This window comes from Bombyx mandarina, chromosome 23, assembly GCF_030267445.1.
Source record: "Bombyx mandarina strain Sakado chromosome 23, ASM3026744v2".
Lineage (NCBI taxonomy): Eukaryota > Metazoa > Arthropoda > Insecta > Lepidoptera > Bombycidae > Bombyx > Bombyx mandarina.
This window is the reverse complement of record NC_143229.1, coordinates 16,591,129-16,611,384: the sequence shown is the minus strand read 5'-3', so window position 1 is coordinate 16,611,384 and position 20,256 is coordinate 16,591,129. Positions and strand designations below refer to the sequence as shown.

Below are 20,256 nucleotides of genomic sequence, written 5' to 3'. Positions count from 1 at the left end.
TGGTAGGACCTCTTGCGAGTCCGCGCGGGTAGGTACCACCGCCCTGCCTATTTCTGCCGTGAAGCAATAGTGCGTTTCGGTTCGAAGGGTAGGGCAGCCGTTGTAACTATACTGAGATCTTAGAACTTGTAACCACTTAACACCAGGTGGGCTGTGAGCTCGTCCACCCATCTAAGCAATAAAAAAAAAACCCAATGAGCTGAGTCTATGGGTTAGTTCGCTCGTCGAGCTCTTCGAACGACGAGGACGGTGACCGGTGCCTGAGCGTCCTAAAACCACCGAGAGTGGATCCGAGGGATCCGACATGTACATACAGCACATAATTCTTTATTTTATATGGGAATATATTGCAAATTCAAATGTACAATTTAAAATGATAGATACCCGACTTTATGTCATTACTTATTTAGTCCATAAGAATTGTTTCATAAGCTCGCGCTCTATTGTTAAGTCACTCTTAAGTTTTCCTTAGATATCACAATGTAAATTCCGGTACTGAGTTGATATCAAATGAGCAGAAGCCACTCACCTTTCCGGGTCCGGTCGCATATCCCAACCCTGGTAAGGCAAATTGCTGTATCTCAAAGCTGCTATCCCAATTGGCCCTAAGAGAAATAATTTACTTTTTTAGGGGAATCGACAGACCACATGGATATATTTGTGGTCATCGTGGCCTAAACATTAAAGTTAAGACGCCTTGAGTACCGTGTGTAAAAACACCTCAAATGTTTTATTATTATTTATTGCCTTAGTAGGCATACGAGCATACGGCCCACCTGATGGTGAGTGGTTATCGCCGCTCATGAATGTCAGCAAAGCCAGGGTCAGAGTCAAGCCGCTGCCTACCGTTAAGTACACTCCATAAGCCTCGTTTGAAGAAGGACATGTCATAGCGTTCGGGAAACACTGTGGAGCTCATTCCAAAGCCGGATGGTATGTGGTAAAAAATATCTCTGGAAACGCACTGTGGATGAACGCAGTGATTCTAGGTAATATGGATGCATGGTCCAGTGGCGGTGTGGAATGAAAATCAAACCCTATTTCTGTGTGATAACAGTAATGCGGTCCGATTTGAAGAGCGGGAAGCTTATACATGTTTCACGGTGCTATTGACCTGTGATTAGATCCACGCACTTCGATAATCAACCAAACAAAACTGAATGACTTGATGGTGCGGTAATTAGCGCCCCTGACTGTTGCGTTCGTGGGTTCGATTCCCACGTCGGGTAAAAATTCGCGCTATGAACAGATTTGTTTGCTCTTTCTCTGGGTGTTTCTTATCTATATATGTATAAATTTAATCGTGTCTAAGCATGTATGTCTGTCTCTAGTGCCCATAACACAGAAAATTGAGGTCTGGATGAATGGGCGTAATTTGTTCCCAGTTATATAACGTGTGTGCTCCTTACATAAGACTCCAGTACGAAATTGAACCGTAAGCTTATCCTCGTTGAACTTATAATCGTTTATGTAGTTGCTCGTCCACAGTTTCCGGGCTTCTTGCCACTGACAGACAACCGGAGGTTCGGTCCACATAACGCTCTGGGGTAAGCTGCAGACACAAACAGGATAATAGGATTACAATCACTAAGGCTAAGGATTCTATCTAAGGCAATAGGACTCGGAAGTCGTCGTGGCTTAAAGGATAAGGTGTCCGGTGCATTTGTATGTAGCGATGCACCGGTGTTCGAATCCTGCAGGCGGGTACGAATTTTTCGAATGAAATACGTACTTAACAAATGTTCTCGATTGACTTCCACGGTGAAGGAATAACATAGTGTAATAAAAATCAAACCTGCAAAATTATAATTTGCGTAATTATTGGTGGCAGGACCCCTTGTTAGTCCACACGGCTAGGTACCACCGCCCTGCCTATTTCTGTCGTGCAGCAATAATGAGCTTCGGTTTGAAGGGTGGGGCAGCCGTTGTAACTATACTGATGCCTTAGAACTCATATCTCAAGATGGGTGGCGGTGTTTACGTTGTAGATAGATATCTATAGGCTCCAGTAACCACTTAGCACCAGGTGGGCTGTGAGCTCGTCCACCCATCTAAGCAATAAAAAAAAGAGTTTCCTTACTCGATAAAAACAAGAGCCAATTTTTCATATTCCGTTTCGACTCTCTTTATCTCTGCCTCGATTTCCTCTGGGGTGCGCGTCACCCCCGCCGGGGGAGGGGAGGGCGCGCGGTACTGTATCTGATACTTCATCGGCTGCAGTGTTTTCGGCAGCTGTACTGGAATCAATAAGAGGTCAAATCGTTACATCATCATCATCATCATCATTAGTCTATAGCAATCCACTGCTGGACATAGGTCTCTTCAATTGCACACCATTGACCACGATCCTCGGCTTCTCTTATCCTGCTTTTGCCAGCATAGATCGTCAGGGCGCGTTAATGAGCTAATATTTTAACGATATTAAAAGTGGACTGTCAAAGAAAGAGCGAGAAGAAGGATCGATGCGCTATAAATGTGGTGCTGGAGAAGGATGCTCCATATATCTTAGAATGAGCGTCGCACCAACGTCTCGACCCTAAAGGAACTTAACATCTCGCATAGATTGTCGTCAACAGTGCAATCCAAGATTCTCCGATATTTTGGATGCAAATCGCGACGGCCTGCAGTGTCTATCGAGAAGGTTGTTGTTCAGGGTAGGTTCAAGGGTAAAAGACCTCGTGGACGAAGCCCCTAGCGCTGGACTGATCAAGTATAAAACCTTACCAAAACCCCACATAACGAGTGCCTGCGCCAAGCCTTAATTCACCCATTATGGAGAACAGCTGTCAAGGCAATTTTTTTTATTGCCCAGATGGGTGGACGAGCTCACAGACCATGATGACTATGATTCCACATGGCCGCGACTGCTCTGCCAAGAGTTACCGCTTATGATGAAAAGGGGATAACCGAATCCACTTGGTGTAAATCGTTACCGGAACCCGTCCATTTGATGAAGAGATTGCCTCCGCCCACGTCGAGACATGAAGTTGGAGTTTCAAGGTCAACAAAGCATAAACCAAGGCAAAACAGCTAAGCGCCATTGAAATAGAACACTCATTATACTGGTGGTAGGACGTCTTGTGATCCAGCACGGGTAGGTACCACTGCCCTGCCCATTTCTGCCGAGAGACAGTAATGCGTTTCGGTTTGAAGGGCGGGACAGCCGTTGTTTTTTTTTCCTACTTAAGCTGATAGCCTTGAGAGGCTATATCAGCGTAACCGGGCGAGTAGAGGTAAGCTCACGGGACTCAAGCCGAGAGTGTTGCTAATACTGGCCCTAGCAGAAGGCCCTAGAAGAAGAGCAGTGCTTCGCAGAATCTACCAGCGGATCGGAAACGCGACCAACTGAGAAGGTCCGGCGAGAAACTCAGTGGGCTGAGCCGTTGTATTGTAAAAACTAAGACCATAGAACTCCAGTATCGAGGTGGGTGGCGGCGTCTACCCTAAGATATAACAAAAAAAACAAGCGAAATGATAAAGATTTAAGCTATTGAGTACGTCTTATGATTGTATGATATCTTTAGTTTGTTTTGGGCATCAGCCAGTAAGCCAGAACATCGTGACGAAGCTGGCAAGGTATTCGGGATAGTAACTATACCCCAACCTTCGTTAATATACATGTAGGATTGATAAGAACAGAACGAATTACAGAGTGTAGAACGGGGCGTTAAGATGTGAGTGAGAGAAAACGGTAAGAAAGGGAAAAGAGAATGACAGAAAAGGACATCAAAGACGGTTAAAAATGAGCAAGGCGTAATAAAGTGTTAATTAATTTTTAATTATTACTAGCTGACCTGACAGACTTCGTAGTGCCTCAATCGATAAATAAAAAACTTAAACTTTTGCATAAAATAAACGTAAAACAAACATAAGGAATCCGTCCGACGGGGCACACATCAAACGAAAAACAAAATTGTTATTTTTATTTAATTTCGAGCATTTTCATATTTATCCACCTTTTAAACCTTCTCCGGACTTCCACATATAATTCAAGACGAAAATTAACCAAATCGGTCCAGCCGTTCTCGAGTTTTAGCGAGACTAACGAACAGCAATTCATTTTTATGTATATGGAATAGATAGAAGATAGATAGATAGATAGATTATAACAGAAGATTTTGGAACAGTGGAAGTTTTATTTTACGCGCTGCGATCTCTATTCCACATACATAAAGATGTATTTGTGATTTGTCAGCATTACGTAGCATAATAATTCATAGATAGCATTCTAGCATATCCATAAGAGATACATAAAAAATGACTGCGATTCTGTCAAAATGCAATCCCAGATATCATTAAACACATTGTCATGATGAGATATGAGATAATGAAAATAAATTTTACTATTATCGACACAATATTAGAAGTATATTATTAATAAAAATACGCTCACATGAAAAAGCGCCTATGCGCCATGGTTAGCTGGTGCAGAATGCTGCAGCATTAAGTTATCCCAAATATTATGTTCTTTTTTTTGAATTTGAAGCAGGTTTCAAGACTATCAAAAAGACAGTTAAGTACATTTCCTTTGCAGCATTTTTTTTTGCACAGCACACGCACAAAATACGCCCCATCTGATGGTAAATAGACTATTACCGTCGTTTATGGACAACAGCACGAGGTTCTTTTTTTAATGATAGTAGACATAAAACCTATCGCATGGCCAGTTATATAAAAAAAGAACAAAAAAGAAAAAGAACTAAAAAATAAATAATAGTTTAAAAAAACAAAAAAAACGCTTTTTAAAGAAAATCCAATTAAAAAATAGAAAACAAATTTTAATAAATTTGAATTAAAAATACGTAGTGTAAGAAAAATGATTTTATTGTAAAAAAGTAGTCCTAGGCTATGTTCCGATAGGCACTGTAAGAGGTTACGTCAATTTACTATACTGCGAAACCAGTGCTCAAATTAGAAATTGGCGACGATTTATGACGTCATATATTTCGCTAGGATACTGCAACATTACTGGTGGCCCGGAGGCCTTTCCAGTTTCACTACGACAGGTGGGCGAGCAAGGGCTCAGCCAGGAGGGGTGGGACTTGAGAACAGCCGTCCGAGCGCCTCCGAAGGACAACTCAAGAGCAGCTGCTTAGCAAATGAATCTACTACGGGATTGGAATCGCGACCCGCTCAGAAGACCCGGCGAGAGACTCAGCGAGCTGACGCACGGGTTAAGTTGTACGGCGACCTCTTTGTCGAGTTCGACGAATATGGTTACCGGGGTTGCTAAGCCTGCTCTTAGTGTTAGAGCTGAAGGCATCTAATGCAAGAGTTATTGGATCTGATGGATCCGTAAGGACGTGTCTAGGGCGACGACCGTGAATTGCTCCTGCGTGATCAGGATTCAGGCGCGAGTGGTATACTAGTTTTGTGAACAAACAATTTAGAAGAGTGCCCCGTCAAGTCGTCAGGCCGACAGCCGCCATTACGCGTCGTCTACGAGTCACGTTCCTTGGATTCTGAAGCCTGTAAGAAGCCAGCGATGGGTTGGCAGGTACGTCTACCTCTCATTATCCAGCCTCGGCCTGACCCCCTTTTTTGTTCAATTTTCGGCGATATTCGCCCCCGAAGAAGCTTCCAAAAGTATAAAACTAGCGCACCGTCGTTGTAAAAAATTGTAAAGATTTAGTTTTTTCCCACTAGCACGAGTATAGTTAAGCTTAGGACTAAGGAGATGAACTCTGCTCTAGTGGCTGATGGAGTGATTTCGGAAAGACGGGATCGTCCTCCAGTCAGGGCCGCTAACTACTGCACTACAGAGTCGGTCAATAAATACTGTTACGCCGGTGAGAGTAACGCCATCTATCGCCGATTAGCGAGACGAATATCATATGTTCTAGTAAAGTCGAGAAAAATCGAGAAGTACAACGCCATCTATTGTCAGAATGTTGAAAATACACATCAAAGTACTCAACTTGCCCAGATTATTCTCGATAAATCTAGGGATGTCGTATAAAACTATTATATAAAAGCGTTGCAGAGGTGGCACGCATAGAGTCAGTAATCGGAACTACTTGAAGCGAAACAGCGAACGGATCACCTGAAGCGAAGCGGAAGAACCGAATTGAGAATTTTAAAGTGCTCGTTAAGTTTTCTAAGTGTTAATACAGGTGTAATTCTTCTTCAGTAGAATTTTTATTTATCCCGTACCCCAGCGCGTAACAATACGAACGCTCATCTCAAGACGTGAGATTTTTAAGTCTCAATTCTACAGAACAACGTGTAGGTACCATAATCTTGGATATTTCTGCCGCGAATAATCGGCAGACACATACACGTGCCGCTTGCAGCCCCAACACGTGCTATAATTCCAATAGAAACAGTTCACAACAAGATTCCCCGTAATTTTAATCAAGAAAAATCAGTTTACCTTTTCATAAAACGATAAGCATTACGCGCTATATCTTATTGTTATTGCAATATATTTTTTTATTGCTTAGATGGGTGGACGAGCTCGCAGCCCACCTGGTGTTGAGTGGTTACTGGAGCCCATAGAGATCTACAATGTAAATGCGCCACCCAGCTTGAGATGTAAGTTCTAAAGTCTCAGTATAGTTACAAATGCTGGCCCACCCTTCAAACCGAAACGCATTACTGCTTCACGGCAGAAATAGGCGGGGCGGTGGTACCTACCCGTGCGGACTCACAAGAGGCCCTACCACCAGTAAATTATGTAATTATCCAGGCAATTGCTGTTCGCCAAACACTAGTTCGATTTACCCAACAAAAACCATCAAACAGAGACGCGTAAATAGCATTTAAACCAGATAATTAAGTACCAGAAGGCTGGACACGACGATTGCGATTGATAAGATAGGGCTAATCTATCGAAAAACGTACAAAAATAATAATGAAAGAGATACACGCACACACTAAAAACCTATCTAACTCAATTGACGTGTAGATGATTCGCTGAGAAAACAGAGACAGAATTGCGAAAAGTGTTTAATGTGACATTTTTTTTTATCGAAAACGAAAACAGTGTATTTCTAAGCGAGTCCTAAAACTATACAACTAGTGACATTTACGAATTAAATATATTATGCACCATGAAATAATAAACAATGAAATTCTGTGTAATCGTGTTTCGATCGAAAATTGTTTTCTAGCGTTATTTTTTCTATAAATTAGACTTTGATTTTTAATTAAAGTAATAATTTATTGAAATCGCCTCTCCGTTTAGTGTCCGGAGAATGATATTGAAGATCATTAAGCTATTGTAAGTATAAGTTTTGTAAGTATTATAAAATACATTTTTTAATTAATTAATTAATTGAACTTTGAGCTGTGTTTGTTAGATAGATTTTCTCTTTAGAATCTATTGTGTGTGTTTCAAATCAATGTCGGATATATTTATTTTAATGAATCCTTTAGTATACGTATTGATAATTACAGAATTTTCTTTAAATATATCTTAATTAGTACCATCACCGTTCGACAGATGACGCCTGTAGTTTCAATATAATGTTTTTAAATTAGTGGTGGTAGGACCTCTTGTGAGTTCGCGCGGGCTAGGGACCACCGCCCTGCCTATTTCCGCCGTGAAGCAGTAATGCGTTTCGGTTTAAAGGGTGGGGCGGCCGCTGTAACTATACTGAGATCTTAGAACTTATATCTCAAGGTGGGTGGCGCATTTACGTTGTAGATGTCCATGGGGTCCAGTAACCACTTAACACCAGGTGGGCTGTGAGCTCGTCCACCCAACTAAGCAATAAAAAATAAAATAAAATAAAGTTACCTACGTGTAAGCGGACGTTAATGTTTTGGTTACTGTTGCTCATTGACACCGTCAATGTCAGGAGCACAGTCAAGTCGCCGCCTATCTCTGACTACTCTCCGCAAACCTCTATCGAATTGAATAAAGTAGCTTAAGTTAAAAGTTACTTTAGGTGAAACGAATTTAAAACTTCTACAGCTGTGGACCCAATTTTTAGACAGATCATGTTGCCTGTTCTCTTATTGGCCAGATTTATTGGCTTCAATAACCCCTTAACATCAGATATGCTGGGAGCTAGATCCAATATATATATATATCCACCCATACCTATATATATTTAGAAGAGTGTAAGGTATATTTACATACATATTTAAATACTAGCCGTACTCGCCCGCTTCGCTGGGCATTTAAAATTAACATTATTATTTTTTATAATTTATTTATATTTATTTAAAATCTTATTAATTACATAATATTTTTAAAAAAGATATTAAAAATACAATTTTTAAAAAACACTATATACCAATAGATTGCCGCTGATGGCGGTGTCTACGACACAAGCCACCAGTGGTTAGGACTCCAGAGTGAGAAACCTCCTCACAATGCGTGCAGTATCGAGGATAACTGCTTTCTGTATTAGGCCCTTCACCCAGCTGGATAACGAAAGTTTTTGAAGATGTTGATCGAAACTTTTCGCTATCAAGCCGTGTACCGACACAACTATTAGGACAATGATGGTTGAATCAACATGGCACATGGCGGTAGTCTCGTGGGCCAGGTCTAAGTATTTTATTAATTTGTCCTTTTCTGCCTTCACGAGGTTCTCGTCATGAGGAATAGTGACATCAACCAACACTGCTCGACGCGCAGATCGATCTATTATCACAATATTAGGCTTATTGGCAACAATATACCTATCCGTGATAATAGATCGGTCCCAGTAGAGCGTAACATGACCATTATCAAGAACTGGTTGAGGTTGGTATTGGTAAGAAGGTACAGCAGAATCAAGAAAACCATATTTCATAGCAAGTTGTTGATGGATAATCCTAGGCACTTGGTTATGTCTATGCAAGTACTCGTCATTAGCAAACCGTCTATGCAAGTACTCGCCGTTAGCAAACCGTCTATGCAAGTACTCGCCGTTAGCAAACCGTCTATGCAAGTACTCGCCGTTAGCAAACCGTTATCATTATTATTAAGGAGTCCAACACGCCTATCCATTAATGACATGTATTTTCTACATGGATACCAAGTTTCAAGTCAATCGGATGCATGGTTCAGTAGTTATAACGGAACATCCGTAAAAACCACTCTAGATTTATTTATATATTAGTATTTAAATATTTCGAGGGGTGTAAGTAAGGCTATTTGATTTTAGGACATTTCGAGCGTGAAGTCGAGGATCGTAAGTTCGATTCCCACATCGGGCAAAACGGCCGTCTGGTGTAGTGGTAAGTGACATGGTCACTTCACAAGGGGGTCGCGGGTTCGAATCCCGCCAAGGGAAGATATTTATATGATAAATATAAATGTCTTTTCCAGGGTTATGGATGTATATTAAATATATGTATGTGTATAATAAAAATCTTACATTTATTTCCGTTATCTGGTACCTGTAACACAAGTTCTTTACGAACTTAGCACGGGACCAGTTAACGTGGCGTGATTGTTAGTAAATATGTATATGTATGTATGTATGTATGTATTCATGTGATAAACAGGTTTATTTAATCCTTGTCTGGATGCTTACTATCTATATATGTACTTATTTAGACGTATATAAGTTAACACAGGGAATCCTAATTTGAGGCCGGATGACCGTAATTTGTTCTCACTTATTTATTTATTTATTCTAGAAATTTCATTCTGCTCTTCATCGCATCAGCGGAAACGAGGAAAACACAAAAATGCTTAACCGGCTACATGACGGACGTTCAAACCTGGGTGAACGAAGATGGCGTTCTCACGAAAACAATCGGTAAGGTTATCGTAATCTATCTATATATTAATATGTGAAGCAAAAACTTTGTACCCCTTTTTACGAAAATTACGCGGACGGAGGAGTATGAATTTTCTCACACTTATATAGAGAAGGAGTTCAGAATGCTAATATTTTTTCAAAATTATGCATAAAGAAACACGTGTGGCACTCGGGGACTGCCGCGGTAAAGCTGTTGCATAGCTTTTTTTACCAACTTAATATGCAATTATAATTAGACAATAATAATTTAAAATTAAAACAATATTAAGATAAGACCACGTTATATTTATAAACATCAACAAAAGCAAAACATTAACTGTGGTATGTGGTAGGACGAGTTTACAGCCCACCTGGTGTTAAGAGTTTACTGGAGACCATAGACATCTACAACGTAAATGCGCCACCCACCTTGAGATATAAGTTCCGAGTTCTCAAGTATAGTTACAACGGCTGCCCCGCCCTTCAAACCGAAACACATTACTGCTTCTCGGCAGAAATATGCAGGGTGGTGGTACCTACCCGTCCGGACTCAAAAGAGATCCTACCACCAGTAATATCTATCGTACTATCATGTTTTTAATTGAACTTCAATTAAGTTTCCCAATTTGAATAGCTGAAGAAGTTTTATTTTTGTATTTGAATATTTTTCTTCAAATAATAATCTTCAAATGACTCTCTTCTAAAGTTGCAAAAATATGGCTTAAACCAATCAGCCTTACATCCTTCGGTATGTATATCAATCAGCATTACATCTCTCGATATTATGTGCATACATGTCACGGTAAATGTACACTCTTGGGAAATGTACACTTTTACCGGTAATTGTGCACATTTGTCAAAAAGTTAGGTATATGTGAACTGAATATAATGTATATGTACATTTCACGGCAAATGTGTACTCTTGACTTCATGTTTTGGTAAATGTATAACTCTTACCTTCATGTTTTAAGAAAAGTTGGAATACAAATAAATTAATAATGTTTTTGCAGTAAAAAAATTTTTATTTAAACATAACACAAAAGGCTTTAATAACGAAAATTATTTTAATTAAAAAATGTAAATGACAAACAAAACATATTTTTCTTTGCATATTGTATAATATGTCGTAGGTTAGGTTAGGTTAGGTTGTAGTAGTACACCCGGTCGGCGGTGTATCGCGTTCCGACCCGGCAGGCTGGTTCTGGCCCAGCGGGGTATCCCGGAACACCAGCGGCACCGCCCGGGCGGCCTGGTAGGGCCGCCGTACCGCGGAGACCGACGTCGTAGGTCGTCGACTATCGCCTCGACGACCCGTCGGTCGGGCGTCCTCGGGGTGGCGCCGCGTGTCTGGTTGTAGTGTTAACCGCGGGAACCCCCCTACTCTGAACGGGTTCTGGCCCCGGACGGAGATTGGACGTCGGGTGTAAGAGTGCAGGGGAGTCGTTTAGTGGGTGGGCCCTAAAATCCTTGGGCCCGCGATCTGCTCTCAACACCTGCAGATCGTTGAGTCTCACATACCCCGCGCGCCCCCTAGGCGCGGGGACCTCGTAGGAGGTTCGGCCCCCGGCCCGAAAAAAAAAAAAAAAAAACGTTGTAGTAGTACGCAAGCGCATGCACACCACATTACTAGCACTTGCGATTTCTTATTTTGTATGCCCTGCTCACATTTACCAAAACGACATGGTCATTGTGAATTCACTGTATGTTTCCCTTCTTTGAAATGGTAAATGTTAGTTGAATGCTGCACATTACCCAAACGAGGAGGTAAATGTGCACATTTCATTTTACCGGAAAATGTGTACATTTGCCGCAATATCCACTTTTACCGTAACATATATATGACGGCGCCAGGGATGGCTGAGCGGCAATTTCCGTCATCATTCGTATTCGGTTGAACACAGTGTATTACAATAATTGCAATAAAAGTCAATAAAACCCTTTGAATAATCGTTATTGAGACACTCAACAAATAATTTTCATAATGACAGGGTAAACCGACAGTTTCGTTTCAATTGACCGACTGATAGACTGACAGACTGATACTGACTGACTGCCCGAGACTGACTGACATACTAACAGACTGACTGACTGAGACGGACCGATATACTAACAGACTGACTGACTGTTTTTTTTTTTTTTTTTTTTTTTTTTTTTTTTTTTTTTTTTTTTTTTTTTTTTTTTTTTCCTACCTAAGCTGAGAGCCTTGAGAGGCTATGTCAGCGTAACCCTAACTTTTGTAGGTGAGCTCACGGGGCTCAAACCTGATGACGTTGCTAACACGAACCCTAGCAAGAGTCGTGCTTCGCAGAATCTACCACCGGATCGGAAACGCGACCCACTGAGAAGATCCGGCGAGAAACTCAGTGGGCTGTGTCTGAGAGTTAATTTACTCGTCGAGCCCTTCGTCGCAAGCGACGGGTTCGACGAGAACGGTGACCGGTGCTTGAAGTACCTAGAAGCACCGTTAGTGGATCGGGAGGATCCGAGATGACGTGTTTTGGGCGACGTCGACTGCTTTCCATTCTGTCCGCAGGATCGGGAATGTAGTTACCGGCGGCCACGATGAGAGGGTTCTCGTGTCGTGCCGCTTTATCGAAGTGGCGCATGGACGCCGATTGTAGATACTTACTGATGGACTCTAAGTCCAGGTCGTCATGGAGGTCGACGTTCCTGACGAACCACGGGGCTCCGACGGCTATCCTGCAAAAACGGGATTGAATAATTTGGAAGGATTTTAAGTGTATGCGGGCCGCGTGAGCGAACACTACACTTGCATAGGTCATGACGGGGCGTATGCAAGTTTTGTAGAGTGTCACCTTATTTCTAAGGGACATTTTACTTCGCCTACATATCATCGGGTAGAGACGTCCTAGAATGAAGGCGGCACGATCGCGTACCGTCTTGATGTGGGGGCGGAATGTCATCCTACTGTCGAGGGTGACGCCTAAATATTTGACCTTCGGGGCCCACGGTATGGGCTGGTCGAACATCGTGATCGGGCGAACGGCGGGGGCGGGGGTATTGACGCGCCTAGTCGGGAGGGGACTGACTGAGACGGACCGATATACTAACAGACTGACTGACTGAGATGGACTGATACGACTCTTTTTTTATGATTGAAAGATTACTGGTGGTCCGGAGGCCTTTCCAGTTTCACCAGGACAGGTAGGCGAGCAAAAGCTCATCCAGGAAGGGTGGGATTTGCTAACAGCTGCCCGAGCGCCTCCGAAGGAGACCTAACAGCTCAAAAGCAGCTGCTTCGCGAATGAATCTACTACCAGATCGGAATCGCGACCCACTGAGAGAAGATCCGGCGAGAAACTCAGCGAGCTGATTTATGGGTTAGGTTGCACGTCGAACTCTTTGTCGAGTTCGACGAGTATGGTTACCGGGGTCCCCAAGCCTGCTCCTAGTGTTAGAGCTGAAGGCGTCTGATACGACTCTGTCAACGTACCGCCATTTTATACTCTGGCGTTAGGGCGTGTACCCTACATTTTTGTGATATTTAGCAAAACAACATTTTATCATTTAAAATAATAATCAAAACAATGTCTTAATGTTACTAAAGTCGTTATCCACGACATATATTTTACAGATCAAAGCAACGCTATAGATCTGTCTTCGCACTTCGATCCGGTCCCGTTCCTTCATCAGATCATGAGTGAATTCAACACGAACGATGGGCAGCGCGTCCGATATTTAAGTCTGGCGAAATGCCGACTCACCAGAGTACCACCAGTAAGTAGCTTTTTCATAATAGTCCTCGTCGAACCCATCGCTTGCGACGAAGGGCTCGACGCGCGAATCAACCCACAGACGCAACCCACTGAGTTTCTCGCCGGATCTTCTGAGTGGGTCGCGTTTCCGATCCTATGGTAGATTCTGTGAAGTACTGCTCTTGCTAGGCCTAGTGTTAGCAACGTCACCAGGTTAGAGTCCCGTGAGCTCACCCATTCGTTCGGCGAATCTGGTATGACCCCTCGAGGTCACTGGAAAAGGTAGGGAAAAAAATGGCTTCGAATCTGACCTCGAATTCATTAAATATCATATCCGCGCGGGTAGGTATCACCGCCCTGCCTATTTCTGCCGTGAAGCAATAATGCGTTTCGGTTTGAAGGGTAGGGCAGCCGTTGTAACTGAGACCTTTGAACTTATATCTCAAGGTGGGTGGCGCATTTACGTTGTAGATGTCTATGGGCTCTAGTAACCACTTAACACCAGGTGGGCTGTGAGCTCGTCCACCCATATAAGCAATAAACAAAAAAAAAAAAAAAACACGTCGTGTTTCAGGTATTCCATTTGCCAGACTCAATGGGACGTTGGCTATCGCAGACCCTTGAGTATGCGACTTTCTACGGAAATAATTTCGTAGACAGAAGCGCGGCCGGCGAACAGTACAACATAATGATAAACGCTACCGGCGCTGTCGAAACTGAGCCGGTGTTCAGCTTACAGTACCAAGGTTGGTACGAGCCGCTTCTTCAAGTAAATCACCCAACTTTTCTCTGGATACCTTAAAACTTGATCCTTAAGATGCACTCGCGGACTTAACGCCTTTGAATCTGGGCGTAGTCACTATTTTTGTCAAAGATCTTTAAGGTTTGCATGCTCTTCTTATCCTATCGCATGTAATCTCGCCCCAAAACAGGATTAAAACTTAATCATCTAATGTTTTTAATTGGATTTTCCTGCCTACAAAGAAGTCATTTTCCCTTCGTGACTTCTTTGTAGGTTCCCTTTTGAAGGTTTTGTTTAGCCCTTATCTCATTATGTGAGGTTAGCGCAGCATCTTTTTTCATTCACGCCTATCATATCGCATCTGCATTCACGCTCTTTTCTGCATTCAGACCCTTCTCTCGCATATCCTCTTTCACACAATACCAGACTTTCTACAAGACTTTTTAGCGACGTTCACATTTAAAATGAAAATACCGATGTGCAGATCACATTTCTAAAACTATCGTATTACGAAAGTTTTGGGTTACCTTCAATTGACCGAAACAAGCACAATAGTGGTACAGGAAAAATCAAAAATAGGTTTTATTCTGATTTGCTTCTTATAACAGAAAACATTGGAAGGATAACAGCGTGAGATAACTAAAAAATAGTGACCTAGTAAAACATTTTTAGCTACACTTGTAACCAAAAAAGTCGGATCATTCCAGGCCCGGTGTGCATGAACGAATTTCTTCGTTCTGACGGACACCAATTGTCGTCAGACTACCGTTGATAAGTTCATTGTTTTATCGTAATAATCTAATATCACGGCGATTAAAAAGATAATTTCATAATGACGTTACGCATCTGTAAATAATCAATTAATCGATAAATGTTGTTGCACCTTTATGTTTTGGTACAATTTGGCCTAAATCAATCTATACTTATGTGGCGGATCGAATAAAAAATCGATTTAAAGTTTTGACTTAGATAAAGCGATCACAGATTCGTATTTTCCTTCTATAATCTATATGAAACTTAACATACCAGCCCACAGAGATGCACAAAAACAAATGTTAATAATCGTTCGGGTACATATTCGTGAAAATTTCGCTTTTCCAAGTAGACTTTGGAAAAAACTCTTTCCCTTAAAATCTATTATTACAAAGATAAAAAAGAACAACAAATCGATTTAGTCGCTACGAAACGGTACAATAAACCTCACTACTAAATATATATTTTGTCTCACAATTTCAGGTACGACAGTCTGGTCCACTTCAATTGAATACGTCAGCTTTCCGAGCCTAAAGGAGCTGGATCTGCGAAGGTGTTCAATCCAAGTGCTCAGAAGCAATATGTTCAGGGGTATGCCTTCACTGGAGGCTTTATATATAGGGGAGAATGAGATTTATCAAATCGAATCCAACACTTTTGCTGGTCTAAATAATTTATTACATCTAGACTTTAGCAGGAACGAAGCGTTCGACAGTACGGGGTCTCTTAAAAATCTAATTACCCCGCAAACACCGCTATTCGAAGGCCTAACAAGTTTGGTATCTCTAGATCTTTCGTTCACAAAGATGTCCAAACGTAATGTGGCAATGTTAACAGGCTTAGGACCGAATTTGAGAAGGCTGTCGATATGCGATACAGGGCTGCAGAATTTGAGGAGCGACATGTTCTCCAAAACAAATCTCACATATTTGGATATTTCGAAGAACAACGAGATATTGAACACGCCTAACATATTGCGAGGGCTTGAAGATAATTTAGTGGTATTGTACGCTAATACTATAGGCACAAATCGGGTCGATATGCTAAAGAATTTCCACAGACTGGAGATATTGCAATTGCTGAACAACGAAATAACGTATGTACCACAAGAAGTCGCGGCAACTTGGAGGAGCCTCCAGATTTTGGACTTAAACAAGAACAGGATTATAACGTGGTTCGAACCGATATTTTCGCTGATACCTAACCTCAAATTCTTGGGACTCAAACACAACAACATAAACGTGATCCGCGAAGACATGATCGTGGATTTCAGGAACATATCCTATCTGGCTCTGGCCGGAAACTTCTTCATGTGCAACTGCAACTCCAGAGATTTCCTCGAGACGGCGGCTAGGAACGAGAGAAACCGAAAAAACGGATATATAAAGTCTGTTTACGAATCGAAAAACCTGTTTCTGTACCATAGAGGGTTCGAAGATTTCAATACGCTTATAGCGCAAAGGAAACCCGTAATTTTCGAAAACTCCATCAGCGAATGGGATAGCGAGGAAGAGAGTGTATACCTATTGACCGATTTCTATGGTCGAAACTATATTTGTGCGTCGTTTGCTTCGAACGAAGGCGAGACCATCTTCATGGGGGACGTGCCCAGCTGCTACGCTCGTCGAGATATACAGTACGACGAAAAGATGATTAAAAATCAGTACAAATTAATTGCTTTAATTCTGTTACCGTGCGTTTTATTACCGCTGCTGATGCTGTTCGTATTCAGAAGGACGATTTTTTATTTTCTAATAATGATGCGGAATTCTGCGGCCCTCACCATGATCAATAAGGATAAGACCGGTGTCGGTAAGTTCTTTTATTTTTCTCTCCCGATTAGTCGAGACATCAGTCGAAATGGGTATTTTTTTGCCTTTGTAGGTAGACGAAATTACAGACCAGTTGATGGCGAATGGCTACCATCGTCCATGGACTTCAGCAATGCCAGAGGCAGAGCCAATCCGTTGCCTACCATTAAGCACTCGTTAAGTACCGTTAAGTACTCTCACTAGGCAAAAGTACGTGGAAATCAACATTACTTTAGTCGTAGCTGAGTGCCTAATAGGAATGGGAATAGGTGGAGCAGTAGGGGGAGTAACTGTATATGTATCTTCTCTGACACTAAATATGAAATATAATTTGTTTTGGAATTATGATCACCATGAATGCAAGACTACTATGGAACTTCAGAGTCGATGACAAATCCTATTCGTTCAAACATCGCTGACTATATATTACCATGGTTGAAGGCGGCAGTAAAACTGCTAAGTTTTGCGCCCTTCTGTGTTTCCTTCTTGAAACACGGATCGAAAAGAGTTCTCAATTGGATTGAGTGAAGGTAGTCACATCTTAAGCGGCTCGTTCGGCGATGATAAGCAGACTAACGTATTTTGTCTGACCTTACCCATGACCTTGGATCTTCTAAATTAGCGAAAAACGACCTTATTTTTATCGACAGATGGTACAATATTCAACTACGATGTATTCGTGTCGTACTGCAACGAGGACAGGGTGTGGGTGCTCGACCATCTCTTGCCGCAGTTGGAGTCCGATTGCAACATCAGCGTCTGCCTCCATGAGAGAGACTTTCAGGTGAAAACCTCTTAATACAATCTTAAAACGGCCGGTTTATGAGTTTTCAAAACGAATCTATGACCTTCACGGTATGGTTACGTTGTGGGCTGTGATTTGGAGGAGGCTGATGGAGAAACAAAGTACTAGTCTAAATCACGAAAAATACCTCTACCATCTTTTTTGGCCCTTTAAGATCTCCTTTGAGATAGATTTGAAACTAGTCCTCAGTACTATAAGACGCTTAATCGATTTCTTTGGCACTACTAATTTGGTGAGTCAAATTATCATCAGAGCATACTTGCGAAGGCAATAAATCCAAAAATATCTACCCTCATCATAGGTGTGTTGGCCTCAGAAATCAGCTAACCTGATCTGCGTTCACGAACAACTTTGGAACGAACGAAGTATTGTGTTACGGAAAAAAAAATTAGCATCTACAAATTCGAATATACTGGTGCAGACAAAAATCGTTTTTTTTGCTTTTTCTACCTAAGCTGGTAGCTTTGAGAGGCTATGCCAACGTAACCTAACGAGTAAGTGAGCTCACGGGTCTCAAACCTGACGACTTTGCTAACACTAGCTCTAGCAAGAGCAGTGCTACGCAGAATCTACAACTGGATCGGAATCGTGACCCACTGGGAAGATCCGACGAGAAACTCAGCTAAAATAGTAGTAAGCCTGCTTGGAAAGATACCGGTGTCTGGTCTATTTCTGCCTTCACTACAGCACAATTCAGCTTCAGCCTCATGCATCAAATTGAAGGCATCAATTTCCCTCGATCAATTTCGTTTGTTTTAGATCGGACTGTCCATCCTGGAGAATATCGTCGCCTGCATGGACCGTTCCAGGGCGATCATGCTGATCATATCAAAACGTTTCCTCATGAGTCAGTGGTGCCAGTTCGAAATGCATTTAGCCCAGCACAGGTAAAGGTTTTTTTTATTTATTGCTTAGATAGGTGGACGAGCTCACAGCCCATCTGGTGTTAAGTGGTTACTGGAGCCCATAGACATCTACAACGTAAATGCGCCACCCACCTTGAGATATAAGCTCTAAGGTCTCAAGTATAGTTACAGCGGCTGCCCCACCCTTCAACGGTCTGCTGTAAAGCAGTGATTCGTTTACCGAAACGATAATAGGCAGGGCGGTGGTACCTACCCGCGCGGAATCACAAGAGGTCCTACCACCAGTCCTTGAAATGTCCACGTTTAATTCGTATAACAAAAACAAAATGTCCTAACTGCTGCTCCAAGAAAGTACTCTAGGGATTTGTTAGCGCTGGACCAGTCATCTCGTTTTTACTATCGCCCCGTCCACCACTGGAGCAGAATGCATTAGTAATCACAACCACCCACCCACAGTGCGGTACCAGACATCTATTTGGCCATGTACTATAAAGCTTTAGCACGATCTCCACGGTGCTCCCCGAGTGCTATGACCTCTTCAAACGAGGCTTGGGAGAATCCTCAGCAGTCGACAACGGCTTGGCTGTGCCGATGGCATTGCTAACTTCCATGAGTAACGGCACCAAGAAGTTAGTAAACATTAGGGAGCGTTATGGTTGACAAATACGTTCTAAATACCCAGCCCTAAAGTCTTCTGATGTTTCGATACACTAAATCAAACTAAACTTCCGCAGGCTGTTAGAGACGCGTCGGAACGATTTGATCCTTGTTCTGTTAGAAGAAATACCGCGGCGCATCCGCCCAACGACCCTCCACTATCTGATGCTGACGAAGACTTACATAATCTGGCCGAAAGTCGCGCACGAAAGAAACATTTTCTGGAGGAGGCTACGAAAAGGCCTGGTGACGCAGAAACTGAAGCACACGGAAAACGTATCTTTAGCTTGAATTACGTTTAAACAATAGGACCACAAGGTGAATACGACTCATAGTGTAAAATCGTGTATAGTTTTGATCATAATCCCTGAGCAGAATTAGATGACATCTTGTTTCCTGCGATTTAAATCAACATGTTTTCGACACGGTGACCATTTGTATTTATAAGACATAATAATTTGAAACGCCTAAGACCTAAATCGCGACCAGTATCATCTGGCCTGGCTGAATATTTTTAGCATTCGGGTACCAAACCCTCAACAATCGAATGTCACCACGAAAAAATGATTTCCCGTAATGAAAATCAAAATTGCTAGGGCTTACCGCGATCTCCGGCATTATACCCCCCATCTCATTTTCCGTCTCATGATGTCCACGGGCTACTGTTACCACTTCGCTCTAGTTATCTCGCAGCTTTTTGTCCATCTGATCGGCGAAATTGAGCTTACAATCAAATATTGTGTTTTAGATTTTTCCAATATCCTCTATCGTAGTGTTCGACATGTCTTTTGTAGCAAGCAGGTGCCTATCCGAGAACAGAAATATTCAACAAATGCCTGAATCGCACCAACAACATTTTCAACATAAATTTGCGTATATACAAGCACCGAATTGCAACGATATCTCAACTCGATCGATTCTCGATCTTCCCTGTGTCGTTTCTCACTACATGAAAAAGTTAATTAAGAGAAGATTTGTAAATAAAACTAGATAAGTTCTGTTATTTTTTTTGTGTTGGAATAAAATTTCTCAATAGAATTTAGTTTTTAATTTTGGTATAAACGTTTTTTTTCTCCTACCTACTTTGATAGCCTTGAGAGGCTATTTCAGCTTCTCCTTGATGTGTAGGTGAGCTCACGGGGCTAAAACCGGGACTGTTGATAACACTGGCCCTAGCAAGAGCAGTGCTTTGCAGAATCTATCGCCGGATCGGAAAGGCGACC

The 20,256-nt window shown here is 42.0% G+C and overlaps 3 protein-coding genes across 5 annotated transcripts in view; 2 read left to right on the top strand and 1 right to left on the bottom strand.

The window, feature by feature from the left end:
- Nucleotides 1–20,256, top strand: part of LOC114246566 (fatty acyl-CoA reductase 1) — a 272,794-nt gene that overhangs the window by 217,997 nt on the left and 34,541 nt on the right. The window lies entirely within an intron of this gene.
- The window catches only part of LOC114246539 (dynein axonemal intermediate chain 7), a 38,050-nt gene that overhangs the window by 4,704 nt on the left and 13,090 nt on the right, over nt 1–20,256 (bottom strand). Inside the window, exons 12-14 of the mRNA XM_089737800.1 lie at nt 2,081–2,237; nt 1,410–1,552; nt 530–605 (exon numbers count right to left, since the gene is read on the bottom strand). Of these exons, the coding sequence (XP_089593926.1) occupies nt 530–605; nt 1,410–1,552; nt 2,081–2,237 (376 nt within the window). The remainder of the gene's footprint in view (nt 1–529; nt 606–1,409; nt 1,553–2,080; nt 2,238–20,256) is intronic.
- On the top strand, nt 6,887–20,071 carry LOC114246564 (toll-like receptor 1). Of its 3 annotated transcripts, none has more exons than XM_089737799.1 (9): nt 6,887–7,222; nt 9,580–9,701; nt 13,279–13,421; nt 13,974–14,145; nt 15,378–16,706; nt 17,356–17,489; nt 18,270–18,397; nt 19,111–19,351; nt 19,828–20,071. In XM_089737799.1, exons 1-8 carry the CDS (start codon nt 7,197–7,199, stop codon nt 19,322–19,324), a joined length of 2,268 nt encoding a protein of 755 aa, XP_089593925.1. In that variant the 5' UTR covers nt 6,887–7,196; the 3' UTR covers nt 19,325–19,351; nt 19,828–20,071. The 3 variants fall into 3 exon arrangements, with proteins under 3 accessions (XP_089593925.1, XP_089593924.1, XP_089593923.1); XM_089737798.1 differs by having other exon boundaries at nt 19,782–20,071; XM_089737797.1 differs by having other exon boundaries at nt 19,111–20,071.

What these genes read in the sequence shown, in the direction of transcription:
- LOC114246564 (XM_089737799.1), top strand. Translation starts at nt 7,197, where the DNA reads ATGATATTGAAGATCATTAAGCTATT. An exon ending in TTGAAGATCATTAAGCTATT is followed by an intron (nt 7,223 to 9,579) that starts GTAAGTATAAGT and finishes TATTTATTCTAG; the next exon opens with AAATTTCATTCTGCTCTTCA. An exon ending in TAAGGATAAGACCGGTGTCG is followed by an intron (nt 16,707 to 17,355) that starts GTAAGTTCTTTT and finishes TTTTATCGACAG; the next exon opens with ATGGTACAATATTCAACTAC.